General features: G+C 42.4%; 1 protein-coding gene across 1 annotated transcript in view; it reads left to right on the top strand.

Moving 5' to 3' along the window:
- LOC119301156 (phosphatidylinositol/phosphatidylcholine transfer protein SFH9-like) overlaps positions 1-5003 on the top strand; it is a 6389-nt gene extending 1386 nt beyond the window's left edge. Inside the window, exons 3-11 of the mRNA XM_037578065.1 lie at positions 1188-1271; positions 1390-1443; positions 1567-1644; positions 1904-1957; positions 2214-2273; positions 2361-2456; positions 3687-3788; positions 3882-3962; positions 4237-5003. Of these exons, the coding sequence (XP_037433962.1) occupies positions 1188-1271; positions 1390-1443; positions 1567-1644; positions 1904-1957; positions 2214-2273; positions 2361-2456; positions 3687-3788; positions 3882-3962; positions 4237-4551 (924 nt within the window). The 3' untranslated portion in view covers positions 4552-5003. The remainder of the gene's footprint in view (positions 1-1187; positions 1272-1389; positions 1444-1566; positions 1645-1903; positions 1958-2213; positions 2274-2360; positions 2457-3686; positions 3789-3881; positions 3963-4236) is intronic.
- The last annotated feature ends 10131 nt before the right edge of the window (positions 5004-15134 follow it).

Genomic DNA, 15134 nt, shown 5'->3' with positions numbered 1-15134 from the left:
CTTGTTTTTTTTTTAAAGCTGTCCTACTACTTGTTAGTAGACGATGAAACGTTTTGGATCTTTAACAGCTTATACTATGTGATTTTGAGCTTAATTGTGGTTCTGGCATCTCTTGCTTGAAATTCTCTTGTTATTATCACTTGGGGTGTTCTTAGGAATGACCCTTTCCTTTCCCCCCACCCATACAGCTGACGTTTGTGTGCCGTTCGTCACCATGATAGAGATCCGTAGCTAAACTATGCTTTCGGCTATACGCGATCACTTCTTATTTTATTTTTTATTCGCATAGAGATATTCTTTTTTCCTCATTAGATGTTGGAGGCGCCAGCACTTTCCTTGATCTAAAAAAGCACTAGTATTTTGGTCAGGTCCTAATTGCAATTTCGGCACTCGTGCCGTGGTTGGGAAGAAGAAGAAAGAAAGAAAGAAAGAAAGAAAAAAAAGGAGCTTTGGTACATCAGCCACAACTGTTTTGTCGGCGCGGCGCCTCCCATGTTCGTTATTTGTAGCTCCAACGCTGTTTTCCTTCGTACTCCTTCAATACTTCAAGTCGTGTCTGACGGCTTGCTGGAGTGTTGCTTCCAAGCACGCTTCTAGAGTGACAAAGACCTTGTAAGGTCAAGCACGCCATGAGCCCATGATCACACCGGTAGGAGAGCTGGACTCTGCAGTCTGCGCCGTTTACCACTCCACACGCGAGGACTAAACTAAGCTGAACTTGGGCCACCTATCCAGGCAGCGTATGGAGCTCGGCGAGCGCGAGTTATGGCCGGAGAAATTGCCGTCGTCTGATCTTGACACACCTTGTTTTTATGTCGTCTTGACTGTTCTAGGGGAGAGAGAGAGGGGTCTCAATTTGCGATTTGGACCTTTACTCGGTCCATGACGAGTCCTTGTCCTGACGAGTATCATCGCCGTCGTGGACCTCTCGGGTGGAACCGTTTGGATGCGCACCGCGCAAGCACTGATGATGGATCGCAATTCGATAGCTCCACTGAGAAACAACAGTTTCTTATCTTCTTTATCTCTTCTGCGCGGTGGAATCACGATATCAGCACCGCCTTTTTCATGATTTTTATACCGTATAGTGTTGCGTTGCCGACCAGTTAGTTTCTGACACTGTTGTTTGAGATTAAACTTCTTGCTAGTGGGTAACAAATAGTGCTTAATTACTGTTATGTGTACAGAATGTGCACCAAGGATATCCACGAGGGACTCTGCTGCGTTTTCTCAAGGCCAGAGAATGGAACGTTCCTAAAGCATATAAAATGGTAAATAAAAGCTTATTACAGATTCCTTAAAAAAAGCTTATTACAGAAGCTTATATGATGTACTGTTGATGAAGCAACTTGTTATCTGCAATATAAAGCATTTGATCGTTTGGTGCAGCTAATGGATTGCTTGAATTGGAGGCTTCAGAATGAGATTGACAGCGTTCTAGCCGTAATTGCCTTTTACCGTCAACAAAGTCTTGTTTTTTTTATAGTTGTACAGCACTGTAGTACTACTATTGTTTTAGCATATGTTATTCCTCTGACCAGCAACCACCATTTTATTTCGATGCAGAAACCAATATTGCCCGCTGATTTGTATAGATCTATTCGTGATACACTACTTGTTGGATTAACAGGATATTCCAAGCAGGTACAATAATCAGGCCCAGTTTTGTCTTTATTTCCATGCTTTTGATGGTGCCATTTGATCAGTTCCTGCTGACTAGCTGGTTACGAGCAAACATTACATCTCTGATTATATTTAATTAATACTGGTAATAATATGCCTTCCTTTAGTCGGGCAACTAGTCTGAAGATGTTCATAAACCATTCTTTCCATTTTCAAGAAGTTTGCATCGTCTGTACTAGGTGATGCCCTTGCTCTAATTTCTTATGGTTGCCTTTTGCAGGGTCAACCTGTCTATGCATTCGGTGTTGGGCTCAGTACCTTTGACAGAGCATCGGTAGGTGTTAAGTGTTAACTGTCTTGGAATTCACAGTCTTTGGGTTTAAATCCAAAATATTGCAAGGGATTATACCACTAGTTCTGAGACTGAGTTGCAGTAATCAAGTACTACCAAGATTAATGATCAGATAAATGATTTTTTTTCTTGAGACACAGGACTGTCAGTTAGCTACTAATTAGACCAATTAACTAATAGGGACACACAATACTATTTTTTGACCTTTTTTCTTCTAAAATATCTCATTTTGCTGCAGGTGAACTACTATTTGCAGTCTCACATACAGATGAATGAGTATCGAGATCGTGTTGTCCTGGTGAGTGCTTTTTTATTCATTATTCATATTCATTGAACAGATTTACATAAACATATAGTACTAAGTATATTTGTTTCTCTTCATTAGCCAGGTGCATCTGAGATGTCCGGAAAACAGATTAACACCTGCTTGAAAGTTATGGATATGACTGGCCTGAAGCTTTCTGCTTTGAACCAAATAAAGGTAGGCTATTTCTTGCATTCTTAAATTTTGATCAGAATTTTTGTATAACTTCTGAAGGATCTGAACTGAAGTCTCCATAAGTTTCTTGCATCTGTGTTTTTTTTATAACATATCTGAGCGTAAACATTTGGCAACAGTCCTAGAATTCATCTACATGTCATCAAGCTGTCTGAAATAATAGGAGTTGAAGGGGAAATAGAATCAAGAATACAATATCATGTTTAGAATCGAGTTCATTTGTAATGACAATTCGCAATGAGTGGTATGAACTTTGAAGGAATACATTAGGCCTCTTGTTTCTGTTAGTCGAAGACCGAATTCTTGGCACAGTTGACAGTACTTTTCTAGTTCTGCCAAACTGCATAATTACTGAGATAACAGGAAGTAACATTATTAATATATTCCTCCGTTATTAGAACTAGTGGTCCAATTGTTTAACTAAAAGATATGGAGTCATGAAGACTGAAGCACTGCTCACAGTTGTCTTGGACCTGATACAATCTCTCATATACATTTGTTCCCTCCATCAAGTCATCTGTGGGCCTGATAAAATATCTCATACTTTTGTTCCCTCGTTTGCTTCTCCTTCTATTATCATTTCTGATATGATTTGGTTTCTTTCGGTCATCCTGTCCCGATCCTTGACATCGGAGTTGTCTATTCTGAGTGAGGTGTCAGCTGGTCAGAAAGTTATGTGCATGTTGCTTAATGGGGCCAGTGATAGTGTTGGACTACCTAATTACTGTTTGTCAGATGTGGTGTCATGGAATGACATCGTTTTTCTTTCTCGAACACGACGACATATAGTATTTATTACGTAATGTCAATGAATATATTTGGACCACAAAGATACACAGCCTTATAAGTTAAGAGCATTTTAAAACACAGAACATTTGGCCTAGCTATGCCAGATTTTATTTGTCTAAGAGATGTGTTTTACAGAATTTGAGATCCAGTCCAACCTTAGTACTGATCAAGATTCATGTGCTGAAGGTGCCATATGTGCATGCCAGAACCTCAATAACATGAATCTAGGATGGAAATTACCTGATATCAGACTGAGATCTGCATCTTTGCTGGTTGCCAGTTACACTGCTGTATTTGATCGAGCAACCCATGGGCTGCGCTTGTTTGTGTTTACGCATTGAATTTTTGCCTGCCAAGTGCATTTAGTTTTCGAGGAATATAAATATTTTAATGTGCTTTATCAATATTTTGTGCATGATACAGATGTTGAGCACGATAACAGCTGTTGATGACCTTAATTATCCTGAGAAAACCGAGACGTATTACATCGTGAACGCTCCATATGTTTTTTCGGCATGTTGGAAGGTCAGTGCACGTATACTTGATTTATTTTTTGGCTGTTGCCACAGCTACATCTTTCCAGTAAACTGATTGGAGTTTCTGCTCACTGATGGCCAGGTTGTGAAGCCTCTTTTACAAGAGCGAACTAAAAAGAAGATCAAAGTCTTGTATGGCCCTGGAAGAGATGAATTACTGAAGGTATATATTCTTAATTAATCTTATATTCTTTATGGTAGTGGGCCCAACATTACACACGCCCATCTTATATTCTCTGATAGAATAGAACACACTTCCTATCGGTGCAAAATCGAATAAACTGACCGGAAAGTAGTGCTAACAACTGGCTTCCTGATTTTTGGGTGGTCCAGCTGATCTGACTTTGTAGCTGCTGATGAGCCCCATCCAGCCATGATACATGATACACTGGCGAGTTTCTGATTAAAACCCACTGTATTTGCTGGCAATCGCGCAGGTTATGGACTACGCGTCACTCCCGCACTTCTGCAAGAGGGAAGGGTCCGGTTCAGGCTCGTCGTCGGATGAAGTCAACTGCTACTCGTACGACCATCCATTCCACCAGGAGCTGTACAACTATGTGAAGCAGCAAGCTCTGAGGAACCAGGACAGCGTCGGCCCCGCGAAGCAAGGGTCGATGCATGTGAGGGTGCCGACGCCGGACCTGGAAGAGGCCAAGATCATGGAGACAATCCAGTCGGAGCTCCACAGCCTCAAGGGAGGCGACGGCATTTCCCGCTCCTTCAGCAGGATCACCATCGAAGGACCATGATGGTATTATTTCCTGCTCATATCCAAGATCGCCATGGATGTGACCCATGATGATCGGAGTGCCTCGAGATGCGCGGAGCAGGTAATCGCTTATTTTATCTTATTTGACGCCAGGAAATTATTCTGGGGTTTATAGCAGTTCTTGCTTGCATTGTAACCGCTGGCTGAAAAGCTCGACTAGGATCATATCGGTAGAGGAAGCAGCAGTAGTAGTAATAGTAGTAGTAAAACAACGGATTCTAATAACCGAGTGAGTCTGTATCGTGTTGTCGAGGATGGTAGTAATTAGTTTGATTAACCTGGCTAATGGATGTACCATTTGCGTTTTACTGTTTCCATCCATGCTTCTCATGGCAGGGAAATTACCATGCTCCCAGACATGAGTAGCACCATCTCTATGTATCGTATCAATCATCAGTATATAGTATATGTATGTATATGTAATCGCCCTCTGATGTTGCAACTGGTATTACCATTATGTATTTGGTGTTTACCTGAAAAAGAATCTGCTGTCTGTTTCAACTTGCATGCACTGAGTCGGATCTTGGCCAAGCACTGATAACTGCTCCCTGCCTCCATAAATAGACTTGCGTTTTGGTTGCCCGCGGTTACCGCAGCAAGGCAGCATATAAGATGTGTCACCTTCCATTCACCTCACCTCATCTCACCTAGCTAGCAACAGAGACCAAATCTCTGCATCTTGCGGCGAGCTTTCTTTCACCAGAAGCGGGGGGGCGATGGAGCCGATGGCGATCATGACGGTTACCGGCGGCGTGCTCGGGCCGGTCTTCGTGCTGCTGTCGCGGATCCAGCCGGTCGTCGACTTCTTCCGGCGGCTCTGCGACTGTCTCCGCCACCCTAGCCGCCGCCCCGCCAGGCCGGTCGTAGCGCCGTGGAAACGTCAGGCTGCACAGGAGTGATATTTTTCTATGGAATTTTCTGTTCTAACAGAAAGAGAGAGATAGGTGTTCACTGTGGATGGATGGATGATTGAGCCATATGCAGTATGTACGTGACTGCATGTTCTTGTTTTACCGGGTGTACGTATATATACATATGCTTATTATGGAAACAAAATTAATATTCCTACTATCAGCTTGTACAAACAAATTACGGAAACAGTGTCTAATTCACATCTAGATGTTTTTTAAGGATGTCACATCTAACCTTCCACAAGTATATAATGCATCAACAAGAAACAAAAAAAATTAGGACAAAAAAAAATAGACCACAAACAGAGTGAAAATCAGTTTAGATGTGGCATAACTATGTCACATCTAGATGTGTCCTAGACAGACCCTTACGAAAATGTTCTCCCTGAGAATCTTGATCTTGAGGTTAATGATTTAGTTAGCACACCTGTGAGTGCTTCTTTCTGTAAGCCAGTGGGCACTGCTAATGCTTGCAGAAGAACACCCACCGTACTGACTAAGGCCAAGACTTGTGGCTTATCTCACCCTTTTAAAATTGCTTAGTTATGATAGGTCTAATTTGGAATATTAGGGGCCTTGGACAACCTGGGAAAATTCAGTGCCTATGTGATACTATTGCCAAAACTAACCCTGACTTTATTGGGTTCCAAGAAACTAAAAGAGAAGTTATTGCTGAGGGTTTCCTCAAAACTATTGATAACTTTAATGACTATGCTTGGCACTTTTTACCTGCTGATAATACTGTTGGTGGGATCCTTTTGGGCTTTAAAGAAAATGTTTTTGAGATTATTGGTTTTATTAACCAAAGATTTTCTATTGTAGCTACTATCAAAAATAAGACTGATGGATTTATTTGGCAGATGGTGTTGGTTTATGGTTCTGCTTACTTAGAATTTAAGATGGATTTTATAGCTGAGTTGCATGATACTTTGAATGTTGCTTCTTATCCTATTATGATGTGTGGGGATTTCAATTTAGTTAGGAATGAAACTGAGAAAAGCAGTGGGCATGTTAATCAACAAACTACCTTCCTCTTTAATGATTGGGTCAATAGATGGGCCCTGATGGAAATTTCTATTTCTAATAGAGTCTTCACCTGGTCTAATAATCAGAGCTCTCCAATTTTTGCTGTCCTTGATAGAGTGTTCACTTCTGTGGACTGGGATGCTCATTTTCCCTTTTCTACCTTGACTGCTCTTCCCGGGGTTGGGAGTGCCTTTAGTACTTGATACTGGTGCTAGGGCTCCAACTAACCCCAAAACCATTCAGGTTTGAGAAATGGTGGTTAGCCCAACCTGGGTTCCACCAGGTGGTTACAGAAGCTTGGAATTCTGTGGCCTCCTCTAAGTCTTCTGCTGACAATTGGATGATTAAAGCTAAAGTGCTTAGGAAAAAATCAAGGGTTGGAACATTAACAGAGAAGCTGCTTTGAAAAAAAAAGAAAAAGGCACTCCTTATGGAGTTTGATGCCCTTGATGTCCTCTTTGAATCTCAACAGCTTTCTGCGGATGATTCTGAGAGGATGAAAAATGTCAAATAGGAGCTTGATGATATTTGGAAAAAAGAAGAGACTGCCTTATGGCAGAGATCGAGGGACGGGAAAATCTTAGAGGGGGATAGGAACAATGCCTATTTTCAGGCTCTTGCTAACCATGGACATAGAAAGAACCATATTACTGAACTGAACAGCCTAGGGGGGGTGGTTACTTCCACCAAAGATATGCTTGATGTGGCTACTTCCTTTTATAAGGAGCTGTTTGCTTTTGAACCTAGACCTGACATTCATTTAGATGCTGATTTCTGGGAGGTGGATGAAATGGTTTATGATGAGGAAAGAGAAGCCCTAGAGTAGGGATGGCAATTTTATCCATGGATCTGGATACCCGACCTGGTTGGGCAAGGGTATGGAGCACATTTCTGCCCATGGGTCCGTGGATATGGATACCCACGAACAGCCGGGTTGGGCATGGTTATAGTTTGTGCTCCATGGATATCCAATGGATACTTGTATGACATGTGGGGCCATATGCCGTGACAGTAGAAAGAGCAAATCAAAGGGAAATGGCAAGAAATATGCAACTTGTGCCATGAGCCATATGCTGCAGAATCAACCTCTGGTATGTCACACTTAAGGACTCATCGTATTACTTGTCGCCTAATTATGCATGTAGCTTATGTTGTCATTTGTGAGTGAATGATGATGAGTTAATTTGATCTTTGGAAAGGCTTCACGCTGACTTTTTTATGCCCATGGAGCTGCATGGGTATGTGGGTATCCAGCGGGTTTGGGCATGGGCACAAATTGTGCCCATGGATAATTTGGTGGATGGGCTGAGGGTAGGAAGATGGGTCATGGGTTGGATTTGGACCAACTCCACCCGCCCCAAACCCGACCCATTGCCATCCCTATCCTAGAGAGATCTTTTCATGAAGATGAAATCAAACAAGCTATAATGAGTTCTTTTGCCAGTGGTGCTCCTGGCCCTAATGGCCTTTCTTTTTTATTCTACCAAACTTTCTGGGATTTAATTAAAGAGGATTTTATGTGGATGGTTAGAGATTTTGAGATTGGTGTTCTAGATATGTATAAGCTGAACTATGCCATCATTACCCTCATTCCTAAAGTTCCTATGGCTAGAGATATGAAAAACTTTAGACCTATTAGTTTAAGCAATTGTGCTGTTAAAATTTTCTCCAAGGCCATGACCACTAGGGTCTCCCCTTTGTGTGACAAACTTATTTCATCTAACCAAACTGCCTTTATTAAAGGTAGGTTCATTTTGGAAAGTGTGGTTATGGCTCATGAGGTCATTCATGAGATTCATAGGTCTGGTTCCAGTGGTTTAATCCTTAAGCTAGACTATGAGAAAGCCTATGATAGAGTAAGTTGGGATTTTCTGAAGGAAATGCTTCTTTCTAGAGGCTTTGGCAGTAAATGGGTGGGGTGGGTGATGTCTACTATTCACCAGGGGACATTCCATGTCAGAATTAATGACACCAATGGCCCTCAATTTGCTGGTGGTAAAGGTTTAAAACAAGGCGACCCCATTCACCCCTGCTGTTTAATTTGGTGGCTGATGTTTTTTCTAAAATGCTGCAGAAAGCTGTTAATAATAACTTGATATGTGGGCTTCTGCCTAATGCAATTCCTGGGGAGTGGTCAGCCTGCAATATGCTGACGACACTATCCCGTTCCTTGACAATTCTGTAGAGTGTGCCAAGAACCTGAAGTGGATATTAACTTGCTTTGAGAAACTTTCTGGTTTGAAAATTAACTTTCACAAAAGTGACCTACATACTATCAATGTACCTGATCAAATGGCTAAGGAATTTGCTCAGGTGTTTTGCTGTCAGCTGGGGGATTTCCCCTTTAAGTACTTAGGTGTGCCTCTGCACTTTAAAAAACTTAGAAAAGAAGACTTGCAACCCATTATAGACAGGATTATCAAGAATATAGCTGGGTGGTTGGGGAGATTTCTCTCTTATAGCTGGATGAATCGAATATGGTGAGTCATGGGCCTCTTGCAGAATCAACTTCCTGATCTTCGGTCATTGGGCACATAAACACGGTCTTCAAACCATAAGGTATCGTGCTCATCCTCACGAAATCCTTTAGTTTTTCCTTTGCTCATTTTCTCTTTAATAGAAGCAATCTCCTTGTCAGTCCTCTGAACTTCTCTGATCTTATCCATCAAAGTAGACTGAATCTCCAATGCTGCTACATAGCCTCTCAGAACTATCTCCAAACATAGCTCACGAAGGTCCTCGGCTAACTCCTTTGGTAATTCTCCCGACATTAGTGTGTTGACATGGCATTTACGGTTCAATGTGTCAGCTATTACGTTAGCCTTCCCGGGATGATAATGCAATCTCATATCATAATCCTTGATGAGCTCCAACCATCTCCTTTGCCTGAGATTCAACTCGTTCTGCGTAAAATATACTTCAAGCTCTTGTGATCCGTGTACACTTCACAATGGGTTCCAATGAGAAAATGTCTCCAAGTCTTTAATGCATGTACTACGGCTGCTAACTCCAAATCATGCGTGGCATAATTCAACTTATGAGGCTTAAGCTGTCGTGAGGCATATGAAACAACTATTCCCTCCTGAATAATCACTGCTCCAAGTCCTCGGCGTGAAGCGTCGCAATACACCTCATAATCCTTGTTATGATCCGACAAAATCAACGCTGGTGATGTAACCAAATGTTTCTTCAACTCCTGGAAACTGGCCTCACATTCCTCAGTCCATTTGAACTTGGTATCCTTCTTTAACAACTACGTCATAGGCTTCGCAATTTTTAAGAAATTCTCAATGAATCTCCGGTAGTATCCTGCAAGTCCAAGAAAACTCCGGATCTCTCCAACTGTTGTTGGTGCTTCCCAATTTGTCACAGTGAAAACTTTGGTGGGATCTACTGCTATTCCTTCTCCGGATATAACGTGTCCAAGGAATCCAACTTCCTTCAACCAAAACTCACATTTGCTGAACTTGGCATATAACTGATATTCTCTGAGCTTCTCAAGTACCAAACGCAAATGTTCTTTATGTTCCTCTTCATTCTTCGAGTAAACTAGAATATCATCAATGAACACTATGATGAACTTATCTAAAAACTCCATAAATACCTTGTTCATCATGTTCATGAAATATGCAAGTGCGTTAGTCAGACCAAATGACATAACGGTATACTCATACAGCCCATACCTTGTGGTAAAAGCCGTCTTAGGTATATCCTGTTCTCGAATCTTCAACTGATGGTATCCTAATCGCAGATCGATCTTGGAAAATACCTTAGCTCCTTGCAATCAATCAAACAGATTATTGATCATCGGTAGTGGGTATTTGTTCTTGATTGTTACTTCATTCAATCCTCGATAATCAACAACCATCCTTAACGATCCATCCTTTTTCTCCACTAGAAGTACTGGCGATCCCCAAGGCGAAGAACTTGGGCGAATATATCCTTTATCCAATAACTCTTTAATCTGCTTCTTAATCTCCTCCAAATCCTTTGCAGGCATCCTGTATGGTCTCTTAGATATTGGCCCAGTGCCTGGCAAAAGCTCAATAAAAAACTCGATGTCTCTATCCGGTGGCATGCCTGGCAACTCCTCTGGAAATACATCAGGGAAATCCTTTACCACTGGTACTTCCTCCTGCACAACTCCTAATAAGGAATTTACTTGAGTCCTCTTAGGCACATGTCGGGATACATACTTGATCCTTCTTCCTTCTGGGGTGGTAAGCAAAATCGACTTACTGGCACAATCGATGTTTCCTCCATACATCGACAGCCAATCCATACCCAGAATTACATCCAAACCTTGTGATTCCAAAATGATCAAATCCGAGGGAAACACATGCCTACCTATAGTCAATGGCACTTGAAAACATCCTCGGCTGGCCATATACTTCGCTCCTGGTGAGCTCACTAGCATAGATGTTCTAAGAACCTTGGTGGGCAGGTTATACTTATCCGCGAACCCCCTTGATATGTATGAATGCGATGCACCAGTATAAAAAAGAATGATTGCAGTAAAAGACTTAACCAAAAACTTACCGATTACTGCATCCGGCTGGTCTTCAACCTCCTCCACGTTTACGTGGTTCACCTGTCCCCTGTTGAAAGGGTTCGGCTTCTTCCCAGAGCTTCCATTGCCACTTCCATTCTGGGCTTCAGGACATTCATTGGCATACTATCCGGTCTTCTGACACTTAAAGCAAGTGACTTGGCTCAGGTCTCTCTTAGCTGGGGTTGACGGGTTGGTACGATTCTGGCTGTTGCTTCCTCCATTCCCATTACCATTCTTGGGGCCATTATGATTGTGCGAGCTACCTCCTCCATGGGTATGCTGAAAATGTCCTCCTGGTTTAGGGGTAAAACGTGGCTTCTGCTGAGCTCCTGAATTGTACTTCACTTGTCCATACTTCCTCTTGCGGTTCTCAATCTGCTGGTGCTTCCCTTCAATCATAAGAGCGCGATCTACCAACTCCTGGTAGTTGTTGAAGTTTGCTACCATCAACTGCATGCTCAACTCATCATTCAGTCCTTCCAGAAACTTCTCCTGCTTAGCTGCATCCGTAGCAACATCATCTGGGGCATAACGTGCTAGCTTACTAAAGTCATCCACATACTGGCCAACTGTCCGTCTTCCTTGGCGCAAGTTGCGAAACTCAAGCTTCTTCATGGCCATAGCTCCTGCTGAAACATGGGCAGTACGGAAAGCCTGCTGAAACTGATCCCATGTCACCGTGGCTATAGGGTAGGTGACAGTGTAATTCTCCCACCATGATGCTGCTGGTTCATCCAACTGATGTGCGGCAAAGCGCACCTTCTCAGCATCATTACATCCTGTAGTGGTTAACTCCCTTCCAATCTTGTGGAGCCAATCATCTGCTACTATAGACTCGGTGCTACTAGAGAACACCGGTGGATTTAGCCTAAGAAAACGGGTTAAGTGATCCACAGGTGGTGGTGGTGGTGGTGGATTGTTGTTGTTGTTCCCCTAGTTCTGATTCTGGACTAGCAACTGCATCAACGTATCTGCTGCTGGATCAACTGAGTGAGCTCCGGTGGGAATGAAAATCCATTGTCACGTCTCGGAGGCATCTGATGGGTTTAGAAAAGATGAGATTTAAGAATAGAGAGGGGTCTAGAGAGAAAACACTACCCATATGCACATGAGGCAAAAGCAAACAATTCACTTCATTCAATCAAACAAGGGCATACAATCGGTCTAACTATCACAAAAGTGCTCGGACTACTCTATTTACATGGTGGAATACTACTACTGATGGGGTGGTCTACTAGAAATATTCTTCGGTTGCAGACTCCATGATATCTGCTCCAGCTTCATCAACATAGTCATCATCGCTATCGTCTGGGTCCGAGTCAGTGTCGTCGATGATGATGTAGTCTTCCAGGCGAATCTCCTTGGGTTCTTCGTATTCTTCTACTGGTGTAGGGTCTCCCATGAATATTCCGATCTTCTTGATCAGGTCGTCATTCTTCTCCATTAGTACGACGATTGCGTCCTCATAATCTTCACGTGTAGCCTTGAGTTCTTCCTCCAGTTCCGTGATTCTTGTCCTCGCCTTCTTCAGATCTATCATGTCTGCACACATCTGGTTCTCCTGACGTCGAATGTGCTGGTTTAACTCCTGGATAAAAGCTGTGATTGTTCTATCCTTCTTGGTGCTGATCATCTCCCAGTGCTCATCTCGACGCCCACAAATCTGGTAGATAGTATCCTTGAGATCATTGCGGTAAACTTCTCCAATATGTCCCATGACGATGTGAGCTGCCATGCTCTTTCCTAGACTCCAGGTTGGTGCATCAAAGGAAAATTCTATGGGCTCAGTGACTGGCATGAACGTCCTTCCTGGAACTTGAACTTGAATCATCCAGCGCTCCTCTTCCGGTAAAGTGGCGTTGTAGGTTCCGGTGAAGCTTGGTACTCCGATGTTCAGGTATCTAGTGACTTCCTTTAAGTGACGTCCAAAGGGTGTATCTTCATCCGGTTGTGTAAACTTATTCCTTGCATCCGCCATCCTAAAAGAGTAGAAAAGATGAGGAGTCAGAAATGAGAAGAGTGAGTAGTGATCTAGGGCTTTAGTTTAGTGGTCGTGTCCTACAGTCAACGTGTGCTCTGATACCATCTTGTAGCGACCAGACCTCAACCAGTCTGATCTATGTGCATCAGTGTCATCCCTAGATCAGTAATGCTGACATGCATAGTACTTGAAGGATTTATAACAGAGTAGCAATCACACACTTATTACATCGAATGTCTCAAAAGAGAACTTATTATAATAAATATGGCTTAAGGCCATCTAATAACGATAACAACGGAAGGTTTGGAAGATAAGCGAGTCCATCAACTCCAATGGCATCACTGAGTATAGAACCACGACCTAAAGGCACCTTACTCGTCGTCTGAAAAGTCTACAACATGAAGTTGCAGCCCGAAAACGGGTCAGCACATGGAATATGCTGTCAATGTAACACATAGAGAGTAATGAAAGAATAATGCTATACTACATGCATATATGGCTGGTGGAAAGCTCTATGGTTACAGTTTTTGCATAAAGCCAATTTTTCCCTACTGCAAAGGAATAAATTTTATTTAACTATCATGGTGGTTGTTAAACATTGAGAAGATAGACATCCTCTCAATCCCAATTTAGCATCATCTTTAAAACCCAACAATATTAATTAAGGTAACATGATGAGATTCACATGATAATCCAAGTACTAGATACTCAAGACGTCCATAATCGGGGACACGGCTAACCATGATCAGTTTATATACTCTGCAGAGGTTTGCGCACTTTTCCCCACAAGACTCGATCTCCTCCGTTGGGATTCTTGCACTACATGGTGTTTGAGAAATGGATGACCGAGACATAGTCTTTCAGAAGCGTTAACACCTTACGATCCGGTAGACTGCTACACCTACTTTCCCCTACATATGCTAGTCTACCACTGTAAGAGTTCGCACGACTTAATCAACTATGCTAGAGCCCGTAGTAGTTTGTGGCTGCACACGGAAGTTTCTAGTATGAATAATCTCATGATCCCTTTGAGCCTGGGTGGCGGTCCATAAAGAAAAACAGGCAATCGCTGGAATACCCAGGTGCCTCAATCCACCCAAATGTGTGTTCAAGTTGCCACCTTAAATAAACCATTAATATAACAGTCTCACATCTGTCATGGATACACTCACCGAATCCACGTTTACTAGCATAGCATGGCATAATAAGCAAACGTAGAGATAACTCCCAAGGGTTTAATAATAAAACAGGTAATAGGTACTACCTCATCTACTTCCCAAACCCACAATTTAGTTAGATCCTAATCATGCAATGTTTGAGGATTGATCTAATGCAATAAAAACTGGGTAGTAAGAGGTATGATCAAGGTGCTACTTGCCTTGCTGATGATCCGTAAAACCTAGAGATTCAAAGTAGCAAGCGACGCACTCCGAGTACTCTATCGCAATCAAACAAGTATACAATAAGTACTCATCTAATGCACGGGTAAAACTCAAATAAGAGAACTAACCAGAAAGTTCAACTTAAAAACTCTGGTTTACAAAAAGAATCAAATCGGACAAAGCAACGAAAGTCAAACGGCGAAAGAAAGAAACTTCATTTGCCAATCTAGACCTAGGTCAAATTTTACAGAAGCAAAAACTTGTTTGAGTTGGTTAAACGGAAAGAGGGTTTCAAGACAGAGGGTTTCAAGACGAAACTCTAGGCGCTTGAATCGCCTCATTCTGATAAATGAGCGAAAAGTTAAACTACAACGAAAATCGGATCAGAAATCGCGATCAGAAATAATCGCGGATAAATCCGAGAAAAAGAAAAATGACGAACAGATTAACGAACGGACGTTCGTTATCTGTAACTAAACAGTGAACGCGTTCGTTAGAACAAACAAAAGAGTGAACGCTCGCTGGATTAAATAAACCAGAGAAAAAAATTAACCAGTCTAAAAAAATAAAATTAGGGTTTTCTAAAAAAATTGGATTGGTTTTTCTTAGAAAACCGGGGCGGCAGGCGGCTACCTCGGCTCGGGTTCCGGCAGGGCTCTAGGCGGCGTCGGGTGGCGCGGGGTGGCGGCGACGGCTGCGGTAGCTCCTGGC

The sequence above is a fragment of the Triticum dicoccoides genome, chromosome 5A (genome assembly GCF_002162155.2).
Source record: "Triticum dicoccoides isolate Atlit2015 ecotype Zavitan chromosome 5A, WEW_v2.0, whole genome shotgun sequence".
NCBI lineage: Eukaryota > Viridiplantae > Streptophyta > Magnoliopsida > Poales > Poaceae > Triticum > Triticum dicoccoides.
This window is presented reverse-complemented; position numbering and strand designations above follow the sequence as displayed.